General features: G+C 45.2%; 1 protein-coding gene across 5 annotated transcripts in view; it reads left to right on the top strand.

The window, feature by feature from the left end:
• LOC120056136 (epidermal growth factor receptor substrate 15-like 1) overlaps positions 1–19,972 on the top strand; it is a 59,532-nt gene that overhangs the window by 8,412 nt on the left and 31,148 nt on the right. For all 5 annotated transcript variants that reach the window (XM_039004340.1, XM_039004338.1, XM_039004339.1 and 2 more), the window contains 9 exons: positions 1,620–1,745; positions 1,953–2,012; positions 2,205–2,558; positions 5,070–5,233; positions 8,110–8,269; positions 14,321–14,406; positions 15,812–15,884; positions 17,599–17,760; positions 18,285–18,482. In XM_039004340.1, the coding sequence (XP_038860268.1) occupies positions 1,620–1,745; positions 1,953–2,012; positions 2,205–2,558; positions 5,070–5,233; positions 8,110–8,269; positions 14,321–14,406; positions 15,812–15,884; positions 17,599–17,760; positions 18,285–18,482 (1,383 nt within the window). The remainder of the gene's footprint in view (positions 1–1,619; positions 1,746–1,952; positions 2,013–2,204; positions 2,559–5,069; positions 5,234–8,109; positions 8,270–14,320; positions 14,407–15,811; positions 15,885–17,598; positions 17,761–18,284; positions 18,483–19,972) is intronic.

The following is a 19,972-nucleotide window of genomic DNA, read 5'->3' as shown; positions in this document are numbered from 1 at the left end:
TTAAATATGATAGGGAACAGACTAATAGCTAGGTAGCCATTTCAAAACATACCCTCTAGTTGACTGTTTAACTATTATTAGCATGTATTCATCATTCTTCTTTCCACCAACATTTGTGAACACTATTATTGCACACAGAGTGAGTCCATGCAACTTATTATGTGACTTGTTCAGCACATTTTTACTCCTGAACTTAGGCTTTCCGTAACAAAGGGGGTTGAATACTTATTGACTCAAGACATTTCAGCTTTTCATTTTTAATTAATTTGCAAAGAAATTCTAAAAACATGATTCCATTTTGACATTATGTGATATTATGTGTAGGCCAGTAACATAAAAAATCTAAATTTAATAAATTTTAAATTCAGGCTGTAACACAATAAAATGTGGTAAAAGCCCAGGGGTATGAATAATGTTTGAAGTCATTGTTTGTAGAACACATACCTTTTATTAACAATTGACCTATACATGTTTGACAATGTATTATTTTCATGTTGGAGAAATGCAGTGAGCTTAAATCCACAAAGTGATGACCAGAATTATGATGATTATAAACAGGCATAAGTCAACACTGCACCATTGGTAGATGGGTCCTCTGAGCTTCTCTTCCAATGGGTTTTGAGAAGGAGGCGAGGAGTAACCCCATGTAACATCTTTCCCTGTGTCTCTTTCCCTGTGTCTCTTTCCCTGTGTCTCTTTCCCTGTGTCTCTTTCCATGTCTCTTTCCATCTCTCTCTCCCTGTCTCTCTCTCTTTCCCTGTCTCTCTCTCTTTCCCTGTCTCTCTCTCTTTCCCTGTCTCTCGCTCTTTCCCTGTCTCTCGCTCTTTCCCTGTCTCTCGCTCTTTCCCTGTCTCGCTCTCTCTCTCCCTGTCTCGCTCTCTCTCTCCCTGTCTCGCTCTCTCTCTCCCTGTCTCGCTCTCTCTCTCCCTGTCTCGCTCTCTCTCTCCCTGTCTCGCTCTCTCTCTCCCTGTCTCGCTCTCTCTCTCCCTGTCTCGCTCTCTCTCTCCCTGTCTCGCTCTCTCTCTCCCTGTCTCGCTCTCTCTTTCCCTGTCTCGCTCTCTCTTTCCCTGTCTCGCTCTCTCTTTCCCTGTCTCGCTCTCTTTCCCTGTCTCGCTCTCTCTCCCTGTCTCTCTCTCTCTCCCTGTCTCTCTCTCTCTTTCCCTGTCTCTCTCTCTCTTTCCCTGTCTCTCTCTCTCTTTCCCTGTCTCTCTCTCTCTTTCCCTGTCTCTCTCTCTCTTTCCCTGTCTCTCGCTCTCTTTCCCTGTCTCTCGCTCTCTTTCCCTGTCTCTCGCTCTCTTTCCCTGTCTCTCGCTCTCTTTCCCTGTCTCTCGCTCTCTTTCCCTGTCTCTCGCTCTCTTTCCCTGTCTCTCGCTCTCTTTCCCTGTCTCTCGCTCTCTCTCCCTGTCTCTCGCTCTCTCTCCCTGTCTCGCTCTCTCTCCCTGTCTCGCTCTCTCTCCCTGTCTCGCTCTTTCCCTGTCTCTCGCTCTTTCCCTGTCTCTCGCTCTCTCTCCCTGTCTCGCTCTCTCTTTCCCTGTCTCTCTCTCTCTTTCCCTGTCTCTCTCTCTCTTTCCCTGTCTCTCTTTCACTGTCTCTCTTTCCCTGTCTTGCCTTTCCTCCAGTCTGATGAGAAAAGGAAGTTTGATGGCATCTTTGAAAGTCTTCTACCAGTCAATGGTCTTTTGTCTGGAGACCAAGTCAAACCTGTCCTGATCAACTCCAAACTACCCCTGGATGTGTTAGGAAGGGTAAGCACATGACAAGGTCCTGTCCAGAAACAATCCCTACCCCCTAGCCCCTACCCCACCCCCTACCCTCTAGCCACTTCATTGGATAGGTATGTGGTAACAGTGGGAAAGCTGGAGCTACTACTATGTGTTCCCGTATACTAAGAAGTTAGCTAGAACAGATATTGTGACAGTTTGGTCATATTTTAGTTATATTCTGTTCCGTAGATTTGGGACCTCGGTGACGTGGATAAAGATGGACACTTGGACAGAGAGGAGTTTTCAGTGGTAAGTTGATTGTCTTGTATCTTGAGGTCATGGAGTTAAGATGCATTCCTGAATGAGGCCAATTAGCCTGCTTACACCTTGCATTAACATGTGGTTTTCGACATCCTTTCATGACAATCCAATCACTAAGACACACCTATGCAAGGTATAAATGGGGCAGTTTGCTGAACTGTTTTGTTCATTCCCCTCCAGGCCATGCACCTGGTGTACAGGGCTATGGAGAAGGAGCCTGTCCCTTCTGTCCTGCCCTCTTCCCTCATCCCTCCATCCAAGAGGAAGAAGTCTGCGGGGGCTCTGCCTGGCGCCGTCTCCGTCCTGCCTCCCTTGTCTGCCCTCTCAGGCCTGTCTGGTTTGTCTCGGACAGCCAGCTCTCCTCCCCTGCCCGGCGCTGTAGCGGCTCTGTCTGGTCTGTCTGGTCTGTCTCGGACAACAAACTCTCCTCCTCTCAAAGACACCCTACACTCCACCTCATCTCACGGAAGCATCACCTCCATCAACAGCACTGGCAGTCTCTCTCCTAAACACTCGTTCAAAGCCCCCTCACAGGTACTGTACAGTATAGAGCCTCTTCAATCCACACCCTGCCTGGTGAATGGGTAGGAATGCTATTACTCTGTCACATCTGTGTCTCAATTGACACACTATTCCCTAATCCCTATGTAGTGCACTCTTTTTGTCGAGAACCCTATGCGGTTGTGAGATTTTACGAGTTTCGCCTTTAATGTTATTGCAGACTGTCCTTGATTCCCTCTATGTATTTGACTAGCACATTGAGAAGGCATTAGGGTTCATCCTCAGACTGTCGGGGGTAAAGCATCTCAGAAAGTGTAAGAGGCGGCTGTGCTTTTCTTAGTAAAGCCAGGGCACCGTTCAGTTTTCCTCCCTGTTCCTGAGAAAGTCTGTAAAGGGTTACAGCTGCTATATACCAACCTGAATTTCCTCTACCCCCTATACCCACTGGAATGGTTCATCTGTCATAAACCCAAACTCTTCACCAACTGGTTCATCTGTAATGAACCCTAACTCTTCACCCACTGGAATGGTTCATCTGTCATGAACCCTAACTCTTCACCCACTGGTTCATCTGTCATGAACCCTAACTCTTCACCCACTGGTTCATCTGTCATGAATCCTAACTCTTCACCCACTGGTTCATCTGTCATAAACCCTAACTCTTCACCCACTGGAATGGTTCATCTGTCATGAACCCTAACTCTTCACCCACTGGTTCATCTGTCATGAACCCTAACTCTTCACCCACTGGTTCATCTGTCATGAACCCTAACTCTTCACCTACTGGTTCATCTGTCATAAACCCTAACTCTTCACCCACTGGTTCATCTGTCATAAACCCTAACTCTTCACCCACTGGTTCATCTGTCATAAACCCTAACACTTCACCCACTGGAATGGTTCATCTGTCATAAACCCTAACTCTTCACCCACTGGAATGGTTAATCTGTCATAAACCCTAACTCTTCACCCACTGGTTCATCTGTCATAAACCCTAACTCTTCACCCACTGGTTCATCTGTCATGAACCCTAACTCTTCACCCACTGGTTCATGGGTCATAAACCCTAACTCTTCACCCACTGGAATGGTTCATCTGTCATAAACCCTAACTCTTCACCCACTGGTTCATCTGTCATAAACCCTAACTCTTCACCCACTGGAATGGTTCATCTGTCATAAACCCTAACTCTTCACCCACTGGTTCATCTGTCATAAACCCTAACTCTTCACCCACTGGTTCATCTGTCATGAACCCTAACTCTTCACCCACTGGAATGGTTCATCTGTCATAAACCCTAACTCTTCACCCACTGGTTCATCTGTCATAAACCCTAACTCTTCACCCACTGGTTCATCTGTCATAAACCCTAACTCTTCACCCACTGGTTCATCTGTCATAAACCCTAACTCTTCACCCACTGGTTCATCTGTCATAAACCCTAACTCTTCACCCACTGGTTCATCTGTCATGAACCCTAACTCTTCACCCACTGGTTCATCTGTCATGAACCCTAACTCTTCACCCACTGGTTCATCTGTCATGAACCCTAACTCTTCACCCACTGGTTCATCTGTCATGAACCCTAACTCTTCACCCACTGGTTCATCTGTCATGAACCCTAACTCTTCACCCACTGGTTCATCTGTCATGAACCCTAACTCTTCACCCACTGGTTCATCTGTCATAAACCCTAACTCTTCACCTACTGGAATGGTTCATCTGTCATAAACCCTAACTCTTCACCCATTGGTTAATCTGTCATAAAAGTAGACTTGTTTGGCAACATTCTCTGAATTGTCTTCTATCCCTGAGTGGTTCCTTTCTTAGTCATCTGTTTGTTGTAAAGGAATGTGTCTGTTGATTTAGAGGAACAGGTTTCATTGAAAGGGAAATGATGCCAGACCCACAATGTGTCATCATAACATCAGACACAAAAACATTACACTTTTAAGAAGGCATGCGAACAACCATTGGACATAGTGTCCTGGCTTTAAAGCTACACTCCTTAATTTGCGTACATATGCATACCATCAAAGAGTGTTTAATGTCCATTGATTGACATGAATGCATGATTTCTGAAAAGGCAAGGTATGCACACATAGTTAGGGATTAGGATTCTGTCCAAAGATTGTATCTCCTATTCTCCGGTCCTGTTTTTCTATCCTCTCTCCGGTCCTCTCTCCTGTCCTCTCTCCTGTCCTCTCTCCTGTGTGCTAGTCACCTGCGGTAGTGAACTGGGTTGATAGTCCTGTCCCCTCTCCTGTGTGCTAGTCACCTGCGGTAGTGAACTGGGTTGATAGTCCTGTCCCCTCTCCTGTGTGCTAGTCACCTGCAGTAGTGAACTGGGTTGATAGTCCTGTCCCCTCTCCTGTGTGCTAGTCACCTGCAGTAGTGAACTGGGTTGATAGTTCTGTCCCCTCTCCTGTGTGCTAGTCACCTGCAGTAGTGAACTGGGTTGATAGTTCTGTCCTCTCTCCTGTGTGCTAGTCACCTGCAGTAGTGAACTGGGTTGATAGTCCTGTCCTCTCTCCTGTGTGCTAGTCACCTGCAGTAGTGAACTGGGTGGTCCCGGTGGCAGACAGAGGACGTTATAATGACATCTTCCTGAAGACAGACACAGACATGGACGGTCTTGTCACCGGAGGGGAAGTCATGGAGATCTTCATGCTATCCAGCCTTTCTAAGACCATGCTGGCACAGATCTGGTGAGAGACAGAATGGCCTGCACCTTAGACTTACATATTGTTAATCTAACACCTTACAAACACACTGAGTGGACAAAACATTAGGAACACGTTTTGCTCTTTCCATGACATAAACTGACCAGTTGAATCAAGGTGAAAGCTATGATCCCTTATTGATGTCGCTTGTTCAGTCCACTTCAATCAGTGGAGATGAAGGGGAGGACACGGGTTAAAGAAGGATTTTTAAGCCTTGAGACATGGATTGTGTATGTGTGACATTCAGAGGGGGAATGGACAAGACAAAATATTTAAGTGCCTTTGAACGGGGTATGGTAGTAGTATGGCGGTAGTATGGTAGTAGCATGGTAGTAGTAGGGTAGCATGGTGGTAGTATGGTAGCAGTATAGTAGTAGTATAGCAGTAGTATGGTAGTAGTATGGCGGTAGTATGGTAGTGGTATAGTAGTAGTATAGTAGTAGTAGTATGGTAGTAGTATGGTAGTAGTAGAGTATGGTAGCAGTAGGGCAGTGGTATAGTAGCAGTAGTATGGTAGTAGTATGGCGGTAGTATAGTAGAGTATGGTAGTAGTAGGGTAGTGGTATAGTAGCGGTATAGTAGTAGTAGTAGTATGGTGGTAGTATGGTAGTAGTATAGTAGCAGTATGGTAGTATGGTAGTGGTATGGTAGTAGTGTAGTAGTAGTATGGTAGTAGTATAGTAGTAGTATAGTAGTAGTAGTATGGTAGTAGTATAGTAGCAGTGTGGTAGTAGTATGGTGGTAGTGTAGTAGTGTTATGGTAGCATAGTAGTAGTAGTATGGTAGTAGTATGATAGTAGTGTGGTAGTAGTATAGTAGTATTATGGTAGTAGTATGGTAGTCGTATAGTGGTAGTAGTATGGTAGTAGTATGGTAGTAGTATAGTAGTAGTATGGTAGTAGTATGGTGGTAGTAGTATGGTAGTAGTATAGTAGTGTTATGGTAGCATAGTAGTAGTATGGTAGTAGTGTGGTAGTAGTATAGTAGCGTTATGGTAGTAGTATAGTAGTGTTATGGTAGTAGCATAGTAGTAGTATGGTAGTAGTATAGTGGTAGTAGTATGGTAGTAGTATAGTAGTAGTATTGTAGTAGTATGATAGTAGTGTGGTAGTAGTATAGTAGTGTTATGGTAGTAGCATAGTAGTAGTATGGTAGTAGTATGGTAGTAGTATAGTGGTAGCAGTATGGTAGCAGTATGGTAGTAGTATGGTGGTAGCAGTATGGTAGCAGTATGGTAGCAGTATGGTGGTAGTAGTATGGTAGTAGTATAGTAGTAGTATGGTAGTGGTATAGTAGTAGTATAGCAGTAGTATGGTAGTAGTATGGTATTAGTACAGTTGTAGTATGGTGGCAGTATAGTAGTAGTATGGTAGTGGTATGGTAGTAGTATGGTGGTAGTATGATAGTAGTGTAGTAGTAGTATGGTAGTAGTATAGTAGTAGTATGGCAGTGGTATGGTATTAGTACAGTTGTAGTATGATAGTAGTATAGTGGTAGTATGGTAGTAATATGGTGGTAGTATAGTAGTAGCATGGTATTAGTATAGTAGTAGTATGGTAGTAGTATGGCAGTAGTGTGGTGGTAGTATAGTAGTAGTATAGTAGTAGTATAGTAGTGGTATGGTAGTAGTATGGTAGTAGCATGGTAGTAGTATGGTGGTAGCATGGTAGTAGCATGATGGTAGTATGGTGGTAGTATGGTAGTAGTATGATGGTAGTATGGTGGTAGTATGATAGTAGTAGTATGGCGGTAGTATAGTAGAGTATGGTAGTAATAGGGTAGTGGTATAGTAGCAGTATAGTAGTAGTATGGCGGTAGTATGGTGGTAGTATGGTAGTAGTATAGTAGTAGTATGGTGGTAGTATGGTAGTAGTATGGTAGTAGTATGGTATCAGTAGGGCAGTGGTATAGTAGTGGCATAGTAGTAGTATGGCGGTAGTATAGTAGAGTATGGTATCAGTAGGGCAGTGGTATAGTAGCAGTATAGTAGTAGTATGGTAGTAGTATGGCGGTAGTATGGCGGTAGTATGGTGGTAGTATGGTAGTAGTATGGTAGTAGTATGGTGGTAGTGGTATGGTAGTAGTATAGTGATGGTATGGTGGTAGTATAGGTGTAGTATGGCAGTAGTATAGTAGTAGTATGGTAGTAGTATGGTAGTAGGTACCAGGCGCACTGGTTTGTATCAAGAACTGCAACGCTGCAGTTTTTTTTAACGCTCAACAGTTTCTTGTGTGTATCAAGGATGGTCCACCACCCAAAGGACATCCAGCCAACTTGACAACTGTGGGAAGCATTGGAGTCAACATGGGTCAGCATCCCTGTGTAACGCTTTTGACACCATGTAGAGTCCGTACCTCGACAAATGAGGCTGTTCTGAGGGCAAGGGGGGGGGGGGTGCAACTCAATGTTAAGGTGTTCTTAATGTTTTGTACACTCAGTGTATAATAACAGATGTATCTCTCATCATAACATTTTTGGGCAAAATAAAGAAAAACTATTTTTATTTGCCAATCATACAGTGACATATTGGGCATTGTCTTGTTGGACCAGTACAGTACACGTTAACAAAATGTTACTTGCAGTGATCGTGATATGTGAATGCATTATGGTAAATGACTCTGGATTAGAATACACAGTACCTGTTAACTTGACTATAATGTAATGAGGGTAGCACAATTATCTTTTAACTTTTCCCAAATTACCTGGTTTTACGGAAATCCCGGTTGGGACATTGCTGTAATCAAGAGGGAATAAGCACAAAACCTGCAATCCTGCAACCAGAATTTCGGGAAAAGCAGCAAAATTAAGAACAAGTGACAATAATTTAGCAAACCCTAAATGTAATGTATCTTGTTCCTAGGGGTCTGGCTGACACCAAGCAGACAGGAAAGCTGTCCAGAGAGCAGTTCTCTTTGGCTATGTGGCTGATCCAGCAGAAAGTCACCAAGGGATTGGACCCTCCCCAGACCCTCACAACTGAAATGATCCCCCCCTCTGAGAGGACCACCTCCTCTGTTCCTGTAAGTCACTCCCTCACCCCTAGTTCCTCACCTTCTCCCCCTCCTCGTACCCTCTCCCCCGAAGTGATACCCCCCCCCTCTGAGAGGACCACCACCTCTGTTTCTGTCAGTCACTCCCTCACCCCTAGTTCCTCACCTTCTCCCCCTCCTCGTACCCTCTCCCCCGAAGTGATACCCCCCCTCTGAGAGGACTGCCACCGCCCTCCTGTGAGATACCCCCTCTACCCCTCTCACCAACCCTCTACCGCTCTCCTCTCCACTTTCTTGTCTTCATCCCTCTCTCTGCACCCTCTCCCATCTCCCCAGCGCCTCCTATCTGTAGCTTTACTGTACTGCATTTCAAACTCTCTCAAAACACTTTACTTCCCAATGTGTGCTTTAGGCAGCTCTGTCTGTCATGTTTATAGACCTGCTGCCTCCTCCAACTGTCTGTCATGTTCATAGACCTGCTGCCTCCTCCAACTGTCTGTCAGGTTCATAGACCTGCTGCCTCCTCCAACTGTCTGTCAGGTTCATAGACATGCTGCCTCCTCCAACTGTCTGTCAGGTTCATAGACCTGCTGCCTCCTTCAACTGTCTGTCATGTTCATAGACCTGCTGCCACCTCCAACTGTCTGTCATGTTCATAGACCTGCTGCCTCCTCCAACTGTCTGTCATATTCATAGACCTGCTGCCACCTCCAACTGTCTGTCATGTTCATAGACCTGCTGCCACCTCCAACTGTCTGTCATGTTCATAGACCTGCTGCCTCCTCCAACTGTCTGTCATGTTCATAGACCTGCTGCCTCCTCCAACTGTCTGTCATGTTCATAGACCTACTGCCTCCTTCAACTGTCTGTCATGTTCATAGACCTGCTGCCTCCTCCAACTGTCTGTCATGTTCATAGACCTACTGCCTCCTCCAACTGTCTGTCATGTTCTGATCTGAGATTAATGTGAACTGCTATCTGAGACCACCATGGTCCATGTGCCCAAGAACGCCATGGTAACCTGCCTAAATTACTATCGCCCCATATCATTCACACCTGGAGCCATTAAATGTTTGGAAAGGCTGGTCTTGGCTCACATCAACACCATCATCCCAGACACCCTGGACCCACTCCAATTCACATACCGCTCCAACAGATCCACAGATGATGCAATCTCTATTGCACTCCACACTGCCCTTTCCCACCTGGACAAGAGGAACACCTATGTTAGAATGCTGTTCATTGACTACAGCTCAGTGTTCACCACCATAGTGCCCTCATAGCATATCACTAAGCTAAGGACCCTGGGACTAAACACCTCCCTCTGCACCTGGATCCTGGACTTCCTGACGGGCCACCCCCAAGTGGTAAGGGTAGGCAACAACACATCTGCCACGCTGACCCTTAACACAGGGGCCCATCAGGGTCGCTCCCTGTTCACCCACGACTGCGTGGCCGCTCACGTCTCCAACACCGTCAATAAGTTTGCTGAAGACACGATGGTGGTAGGCCTGATCACCAACGGCGATGAGACATCCTATAGGGAGGAGGTCAGAGACCTGGCAGTGTGGTGCCAGGACAACAACCTCTCCCTCAACTTCGGCAAGACAAAGGAGCTGATCGTGGACTACAGGAAATGGGAGGTCGAGCACGCCCCCATTCACATCGACAGGGATGTAGTGGAGCGGGTTGAGAGCTTCAAGTTCCCTCGGTGTCCACATCACTAAGGAATGGTCCACACACACCAACGCAGTTGTGAAGAGGGGCAAAACAACGCCTCTTCCCCCTCAGGAGGCTGAAAATATGAATGGGTCCTCAGATCCTCAAGTTCTACAGCTGCACCATTGAGAGCATCTTGACTGGCTGCAACACCGCTTGGTATGGCAACTGCAAGGCATCCGACATCAAGGCGCTACAACGGGTGTTGCTTACAACCCACAACCCAGTACATCACTGGGGCCAAGCTCCCTGACATCCAGGACCTCTATACCAGGCGGTGTCAGAGGAAGGCTCTAAAAATGTTCAGATTCCAGCCACCCTAGTCATAGACTGTTCTCTCTGCTACTGCATGGCAAGCTGCACGGATGCACCAACTCGTGTTACAGTCTGGTGTTGTGTTACTGTCTGGTGTCGTGGTACTGTCTGGTGTCGTGTTACTGTCTGGTGTCGTGTTACTGTCTGGTGTCGTGTTACTGTCTGGTGTCGTGTTACTGTCTGGTGTCGTGTTACTGTCTGGTGTGGTGTTACTGTCTGGTGTGGTGTTACTGTCTGGTGTTACTGTCTGGTGTTACTGTCTGGTGTTACTGTCTGGTGTGTTGTTACTGTCTGGTGTTGCTGTCTGGTGTTACTGTCTGGTGTGGTGTTACTGTCTGGTGTTACTGTCTGGTGTGGTGTTACTGTCTGGTGTTACTGTCTGGTGTTACTGTCTGGTGTTATGTCGTGTTACTGTCTGGTGTTGTCGTGTTACTGTGTCGTGTTACTGTCTGGTCATGTGTCGTGTTACTGTGTCGTGTTGTGTCGTGTTACTGTGTCGTGTTACTGTCTTGTGTTGTGTTACTGTGTCGTGTTACTGTCTGGTGTTGTGTCGTGTTACTGTCTGGTCTTGTGTCGTGGTACTGTCTGGTCGTGTTACTGTCTGGTGTCGTGTTACTGTCTGGTGTCGTGTTACTGTCTGGTGTCGCGTTACTGTCTGGTGTTGTGTCGTGTTACTGTCTGGTGTCGTGTTACTGTCTGGTGTTGTGTCACTGTCCTTCGTTTCACAGTGTAAAGCACAAGATTTGTACAGATGTATTTCCTTTGGTGTGTCATGACCTATTGTTTATGTATTACCAATGCCAAGGAAGGGATGAATGCATTCTAGTATTTCCAGCCTCACCTCAGAATGTTACTGTTTTCAAGGCGAACACTGCCACCTTGTGGTGATCTAGAGTGATAACACCACTGTCTGATTCAGTTCACTGTGGAATCTTTCTCTTTCTCTCTCTCTCAATTCAAAGGGCTTTATTGGCATGGGAAACATGTTTACATTGCCAAAGCAAATGGAATAGACAAACAAGGGAAACATTAGTGAACATTACAATCACAAAAGTTTATAGATGTTTCAAATGTTATATTATTGGCTATGTACAGTGTTGTAACAATGTGTAAGTAGTTGGAAATAAATAAACAGATAAATATAGGTTGTATTTGCAATTTTTGTGCTCCACTGTTTTGCTCTTTTCTCATGGCAATGGCCCACAAATCATGCAACTGTGATTTCACACTGCGGTATGTAGCCTAACAGATATGGGAATTTATCAATGTTTGATTTGTTTTCAAATTCTTTGTGTATCTGTGAAAAATATGTTTCTCTAATATGGTCATACATTTGGCTGGTGGTAAGGAAGTGTAGCTCAGTTTCCACCTCATTTTGTGAGCAGTGTGCACATAGCCTGTCTTCTCTTGAGAGCCAGGTCTGCCTATGGCGGCCTTTCTCAATAGCAAGGCTATGCTCACTGAGTCTGTACATGGTCAAGGATTTTCTTAAGTTTGGGTCAGTCACAGTGGTCAGGTATTCTGCCACTGTGTACTCTCTGTTTAGGGCCAAATATCATTCTAGTTTGCTCTGTTTTTTGGTTGATTCTGTCCAGTGTGTCAAGTAATTATCTTTTCGCTTTCTCATAATTTGGTTGGGTCTAAATGTGTTTCTGTCCTGGGGCTCTGTGGGGTCTGTTTGTGTTTGTGAACAGAGAGCCCCAGAACCAGCTGGCTGAGGGGACTCTTCTATAGGTTGATCTCTCTGTAGGTGATGGCTTTGTGGTGGAATGTGTGGGCATCGCTTCCTTTTTAAGTGGTTGTAGAATTTAGCGTCTCTTTTCTGGATGTTGATAACTATTGGGTATAGTCCTAATTCTGCATGCCTGCATTGTTCGGGATTTTGCATTGTACACAAAGTATATTTTTGCAGATTTCTGCATGCAGAATCTCAATTGGGTGTTTGTCCCATTTTGTGACTTCTTGGTTGGTGAGTGGACCCCAGACCTCACAACCATAGGTTCGATAACTGATTGAAGTATTTTAGCCAGATCCTAATTGTGATGTTTTATGTTCATTTTGATGGCGTAGAAGGCCCTTCTTGCCTTGTCTCTTAGATCGTTCACAGATTTGTGGAAGTTACCTTTGGTGTTGATGTTTAGGCCTAGGTAGGAATAATTCTTTGTGTGCTCTAGGGCAACAGTGTCTAGATAGAATTTGTGTTTGTTGTCTTGGCTACTGGACCTATTTTGGAATACCATTATGTTGGTCTTACTGAGATTTACTGTCAGGGCCCAGGTCTGACAGAATCTGTGCAGAAGATCTATGTGCTGCTGTAGGCCCCCCTTGGTTGGTGACAGAAGCACCAGATCATCAGCAAACAGTAGATATTTGACTTTAGATTCTAGTAGGGTGAGGCCGGGTGCTACAGACTGTTGTAGTGCCCTCGCCAATTCATTGATATATATTTTGAAAAGTGTGGGGCTCAAGCTGCATCCCTGTCTCACCCCACGGCCCTGAGAAAATAAATCTGTGTTTTATTGCCAATTTTAACTGCACACTTGTTGTTTGTGTACATTGATTTAATAATGTCATATGCTTTCCCTCCCAACACCGCTTTCTATCAATTTGTATAGCAGACCCTCATGCCAAGTTTTAAAATCAACAAAGCGTGAAGACTTTTGTTTTGTTTGTCAATTAGGGTGTGTAGGATGAATACGTGCTTTGTCATACAGTATGTTGGTAAGAAGCCAATTTGTCATTTGCTCAGGAAGTTGTTTTCACTGAGTAAATGTTGGATTTTTCAGAGATATTCCACTGTAATTATTGCGGTAAAATGTGTCTCCACTTTTGTGGATTGGGGTGATCAAATCAGTCAATGTTGTTGAAGAGTTTAAGAATAGCCTATTTGAATTTGTGGTCTGTATATTTGATCATTTCATTGAGGATACCATCAACACCACAGGCCCTTTTAGGTTGTAGGGTTTGATCCTGTAGTTCATCCAATGTAATTGGAGAATCCAGTGGGTTCTGGTCTTTAGTAGCTGATTCTAAGTTTAGTAAATGATCATGTATATCTTTTAGCTTTTGGTTCTTTGTTATATGTCCAAAAGGTTGGAGAAGTGGTTTTATCCATTTTATCTCCATTTTGGATAGATAGCTCTGTGTGTTTTGTTTAGTGCGTTCCAATTTTCCCAGAAGTGATTTGATTCTATGCATTCTTAAATCACGTTGAGCTGTTTTCTGTCATGCTGTTCCTTCTTTTTCTGTATTGTTTTAGTGATTCACCATAGTGAAGCCATAGGCTCAGCTTTTCTGCTTCTCTATGTTTTTGGTTGGATTAGGTTTCTCCCCCAAAAATTCTTAGGGTTTTACATTCAACATCAAACCATTGATGTTAGTTGTCTTAGGTTTTCTGCCTGAATATAAATTTGATATGTTAGCTGATAGGTAAAATATATTATTCAGGCTTCCTACTGCTAAGTTTACATCTTCACTATTGCAGGAAAACCTTTTCTCCAGGAAGTTGTCGAGGAGGGATTAGATTTGTTGTTGGCCAGGTTTGGTAGGATTCTACAATACCCTCTGTCTATCTATAACATTCCTTAATAGTATGCAGTTTGTTCGGCTTCGATGCCTCATGGTTGACTATTGCTCCGTTCAAGTAGATTGTGATTTTGCTGTGAACTGATAGGGGTGTCAGTGGGCTGACTGTGAACACTCTGAGAGACCCTGGGTTGAGGTCGGTGATAAAGTAGTCTACAGTACTACTGCGAAGAGATGAGCTATAGGTGTACCTACCGTAGGAGTCCCCCCGAAGCCTACCGTTGACTATGTACTGCATACCCAGCATGTGACAGAGCTCCTTCCTGTGTTAACGTTGTGGTGATGCAGCAGTAGGGAGCTCCTCTCTCTCCCTCAGAGCAGAATCTCTCTGACACACTCTTCTTCTCTCCTCTGTTTCTCCACACCCCACTCTACCCCTTTTTTGCCTTTCCTTCTCTTATCTCTCTTCTGTCACCCTGTTCATCCCTCCCCTCTCTTCCTCATCCTCTGCCCCCCCCCCAGGACAGCAGCAGTTCTACAGAGTCAGCTGACCTGACAGGCATCAAAGAGCTGGATGGCATCAGTCAGGAAATCGCCCAGCTGCAGAGGTGAGCCCCTCCCAGAACACTGAGCCCAGAACACTGAGCCCAGAACACTGAGCCCAGAACACTGAGCCCAGAACACTGAGCCCAGAACACTGAGCCCAGAACACTGAGCCCAGAACACTAAGCCTAGAACTCTAAGCCTAGAACTCTAAGCCTAGAACTCTAAGCCTAGAACTCTAACCCTAGAACACTAACCCTAGAACACTAACCCTAGAACACTAACCCTAGATCACTAACCCTAGAACACTAACCCTAGAACACTAAGCCTAGATCACTAAGCCTAGATCACTAACCCTAGAACACTAAGCCTAGAACACTAAGCCTAGAACTCTAAGCCTAGAACTCTAAGCCTAGAACACTAAGCCTAGAACACTAAGCCTAGATCACTAAGCCTAGAACACTAACCCTAGAACACTAACCCTAGAACACTAAGCCTAGAACACTAAGCCTAGATCACTAAGCCTAGATCACTAAGCCTAGAACACTAACCCTAGAACTCTAAGCCTAGAACACTAAGCCTAGAACTCTAAGCCTAGAACTCTAAGCCTAGAACACTAACCCTAGAACACTAACCCTAGAACACTAAGCCTAGATCACTAAGCCTAGATCACTAACCCTAGATCACTAAGCATAGAACTCTAAGCCTAGAACTCTAAGCCTAGAACACTAACCCTAGAACACTAAGCATAGATCACTAATCCTAACCCCTATTGCTCGGCTGGAGGACATCTTTGTTTGTCATTTCTTTTAACAGCCAGGGGGAGATCTTCTTCGTTGGATTAAATCTACTTTTATTGTCTGTTGTTCACAGAAATGTACTTTGTGTACAGAATCCTTGCCCAATGACTATGAAGCACAGCCAAGGAGAGGAGGATAGGAAGCTATGTTTTGGGACAGACACTCTCTCTGGTTTCCCTACTGATCCTCTATGTCGTGCCTTGTGGGTTTCCCTGATGTGTGTTCTGTAAACCGTGTCCTCTTCATACTGCCTCCTCATCACTCTTATCTTTTACAGTGGGATACACTCAGGTAACCTGGTGACACAAAGGCCTTGTTGCCGTGTCTAGCATTGGCTAGGGCAGTGTTTCTTGATCCATACCTCGCAGATCCCCCAGACACTGCACAGTCAACTAATCTCCAAGCACTTGGGGGAGGTAATAACGTACAATTTGACATGATCTCCTTCTCACCTAGCTCTGTCTGTGTGTGTGTGTGTGTGTGTGTGTGTGTGTCGGTGTGTGTGTGTGTCGGTGTGTGTGTGTGTCGGTGTGTGTGTGTCGGTGTGTGTGTGTCGGTGTGTGTGTGTCGGTGTGTGTGTGTCGGTGTGTGTGTGTCGGTGTGTGTGTGTCGGTGTGTGTGTCGGTGTGTGTGTGTGTGTGTGTGTGTGTGTGTGTGAATGCTGTTGCAGAGAGAAGTACACTCTGGAGCAGGACATCAGGGACAAAGAGGAAGCCATCAGACAGAAGAACAGGGAAATTCAGGTGAGACACAGGGAGTCAGGGACCCATTTTATGGATGAATCATTCTTAATGGGTCTAATCCAGGGGAAGGGAACTCTCATCCTGAAGTGTCTCATGGACTACAAAGCTTGTTCAACCACAACTACTCAAAACAGATTGGAGGAAAATATCTGACTCCACCTCCCCTCAAACCTGAACTTCCAATGCTTTTTGGGATGGAGGTGAGGAGAGAGGATGCAAGGAATCAAGGAAAGACAAATTGAGAAAGCGCCTATATCTCTATTGCTGAGGTCTGCGCCGCTCTCCTTCCCTCCCACCATTCCCGCAGGAGGACCTGGACCAGGAGAGTGGTGGTCTGGTCTGATTACTGTATGTATTTTAACAGGAGATGCAGGAGGACCTGGACCAGGAGAGCGGTGGTCTGGTCTGATTACTGTATGTATTTTAACAGGAGATGCAGGAGGACCTGGAGAGCGGTGGTCTGGTCTGATTACTGTATGTATTTCAACAGGAGATGCAGGAGGACCTGGAGAGCAGTGGTCTGGTCTGATTACTGTATGTATTTCAACAGGAGATGCAGGAGGACCTGGACCAGGAGAGCGGTGGTCTGGTCTGATTACTGTATGTATTTTAACAGGAGATGCAGGAGGACCTGGACCAGGAGAGCGGTGGTCTGGTCTGATTACTGTATGTATTTTAACAGGAGATGCAGGAGGACCTGGACCAGGAGAGCGGTGGTCTGGTCTGATTACTGTATGTATTTTAACAGGAGATGCAGGAGGACCTGGAGAGCGGTGGTCTGGTCTGATTACTGTATGTATTTTAACAGGAGATGCAGGGGGACCAGGAGAGCAGTGGTCTGGTCTGATTACTGTATGTATTTTAACAGGAGATGCAGGAGGACCTGGACCAGGAGAGCGGTGGTCTGGTCTGATTACTGTATGTATTTTAACAGGAGATGCAGGGGGACCAGGAGAGCGGTGGTCTGGTCTGATTACTGTATGTATTTTAACAGGAGATGCAGGGGGACCAGGAGAGCAGTGGTCTGGTCTGATTACTGTATGTATTTTAATAGGAGATGCAGGGGGACCTGGACCAGGAGAGTGGTGGTCTGGTCTGATTACTGTATGTATTTTAACAGGAGATGCAGGGGGACCTGGACCAGGAGAGTGGTGGTCTGGTCTGATTACTGTATGTATTTTAACAGGAGATGCAGGGGGACCTGGACCAGGAGAGTGGTGGTCTGGTCTGATTACTGTATGTATTTTAACAGGAGATGCAGGAGGACCTGGACCAGGAGAGTGGTGGTCTGGTCTGATTACTGTATGTATTTTAACAGGAGATGCAGGGGGACCTGGACCAGGAGAGTGGTGGTCTGGTCTGATTACTGTATGTATTTTAACAGGAGATGCAGGGGGACCTGGACCAGGAGAGTGGTGGTCTGGTCTGATTACTGTATGTATTTTAACAGGAGATGCAGGGGGACCTGGACCAGGAGAGTGGTGGTCTGGTCTGATTACTGTATGTATTTTAACAGGAGATGCAGGGGGACCTGGACCAGGAGAGTGGTGGTCTGGTCTGATTACTGTATGTATTTTAACAGGAGATGCAGGGGGACCTGGACCAGGAGGGTGGTGGTCTGGTCTGATTACTGTATGTATTTTAACAGGAGATGCAGGGGGACCTGGACCAGGAGAGTGGTGGTCTGGTCTGATTACTGTATGTATTTTAACAGGAGATGCAGGGGGACCTGGACCAGGAGAGTGGTGGTCTGCAGGACCTGGAGGCCCAGAAGCAGGATGCTCAGCAGCAGCTGGAGGAGATGGACCAGCAGAGGAACAAGCTGGAGGGCATGCTGAAAGACGTCCATCTGAAGTGTCAGGATCAGTCCACGCTGGTCAGTCAGCAACACACCTATACGATCATGGTTTAGACAGGAAAAATTCTGTCCCCACTTAGGGCTGTGACGGCCATAGAATTTTGGATGCCGGTTATTGGTCAACCAAATGATCGCGATAACCGTTTCGACTAGCCAATTATTCATTTGTTGTACTTTTTATTTTATTCTCCTCTCCTCCGCTCCTGACTGCATGTGCTGCTTCTGCAGGGAGCGGGTTGTTGCCTAGGCATCCGAAGACTCATTTGCTACAACACCTTGCTTGTTTCAGCAAGGAGCAACAAAGTTAGGGACGTTGTAGAGTCCATGTTACAGCAGAAACGGACTCAACTGTCCCGTCTTCAGTCAGCTGTTTGTTCCATGGTGATCTTCATTGGTTACACGGTTATATGGTATATGTGCCACCCCTAACCCCAGTTATAGAAGCTTATCTGAATGTCCAAAACAATTGTCCCCATTTACAGGCCGTCACTAGCGCTTATCGCATCTTATTTACATAGGATTCCTCTTCTCCCTCCGTCCAGATCTCATCCTTACAGACCCAGATCCACAGCCAGGAGTCTGACCTGCAGAGTCAGGAGAATGAGCTGAGCCGTACCAAGTCTGACCTGAACAAACTGCAGTTGGAGGAGAAGCAACTAGAGCAGAACCTACTGGCCGGACGCATGCAGCTAGACTCCATCATCAAGTCACTCAAGGCCACCCAGGATGAGATCAACCAGGTACGTGGATAGAGAGATGCTATAGCTCATTATCATCGACAAAATGTCGTATTAAATGAAGATGGCGTCACGTTTGGAGTAGAATGTAACTTTTTAATGTCCATCCGGAAAATAGAAATGTTCCCTTTTTTAATGCCTAAATGAAAATGTTCCCTTTTTTAATGACTAAATGAAAATGTTCCCATTTTTGCTTCTACCTATCCAATGCTTTCAGATCTAGCGTGGGGTTCTTAAACTTTTGCAGCTCAAGAACCAAAATGAGAAATTGACCGTCCTCCCGTGACCCAAATCGTCCTACAACGACCCCAATTTAGAAGAAATTGTGTGTGATTTCTAGATGTATTCTCATGACTCGCTACCCACCTCTCACATGCCCAGGGCCCAGTTTGGGACCCCTGCCCGTAGTTTAAAAAACCCTGGACTTAAGGGTACGGGCTAGGGCTTGTTTCTGGATGGGACTTTCACAAGAACAGACAGTGTTATTTTTTGTAGACTGACAACCCATTTGTGTGGTGGTTGTGGCGGCCATTACATTTTGTCAGCCGGTAATTGTTAAGCAAAATAACTGTCGGTCTAACGGTAATTGACCATTAATTCACATAAACACGTTAATCTCCTGCCATCCACGCATAGCCTACAAGCCACTGATGCAGACCTTTTGAACATCTACATAAGTTTTTTTTTTAAAGTTGAATAAATCCATGATTTATTTTAGACATATTCAAAGAAACATGGTATGAAGAAAGTGTAGTCTAATACAGAGAATTATTATAATGCTCTGAGTTGTCCTTATGTTAGTCCCTGATCTGGCTAACTGGCTATGTCATATGGCTGTGGGCTACGCTGGGCTTTTATCAGACAAGATTTGCTTAGAATTCCATGGCATTATTTTATAGTATGAAGAATACAATTGAACAAAGCTGAATAAAATAGAAATTATATTTTCTTCAACTGATTTCCGAGGGAGGGTGGGCACATTGCTCTTCTGTGTTGAGCGGTTAACAAAGAAATAGGTATTCCTATGTGCTTAGTTTACAGTTATAGTAAATTAAGCACCATAGTACAAAAGTTGACATTTTCTATTGGTCAATTTGTCCTTCTGTGCGAGAAATAAATATTTCAAGCATAGTCTGGGACAGTTGTGGGATGCGATAGATCCCAAATTAATACAACCACTAGCATCAAAAAAATAAACTTTTCTACACAATGATGCTGACGCAACCGATTTAGCGCATTTAGCTTAAAATGTTGACAAACTATTTTATATTTATTTAAGGGGCGGCAGGTGGTCTAGTGGTTAAGAACTTTGGGCCAGTAACCGAAAGGTCGCTGGTTCGAATCCCCGAGACAACTAGGTGGAAATCTGCCGATGTGCCCTTGAGCAAGGCACTTAACCCTAATTGCTCCTGTAAGTCGCTCGGGATAAGAGCATCTGCTAAATGACTAAAATGTTCCAAAATGCAATGAATTAGCTGGAAAACACCTTCCTC

This window comes from Salvelinus namaycush, chromosome 11 (assembly GCF_016432855.1).
Source record: "Salvelinus namaycush isolate Seneca chromosome 11, SaNama_1.0, whole genome shotgun sequence".
Taxonomy (NCBI): Eukaryota; Metazoa; Chordata; class Actinopteri; order Salmoniformes; family Salmonidae; genus Salvelinus; species Salvelinus namaycush.
The sequence above is the reverse complement of the archived record's forward strand: the minus strand, read 5'-3'. Positions and strand labels throughout refer to the sequence as shown.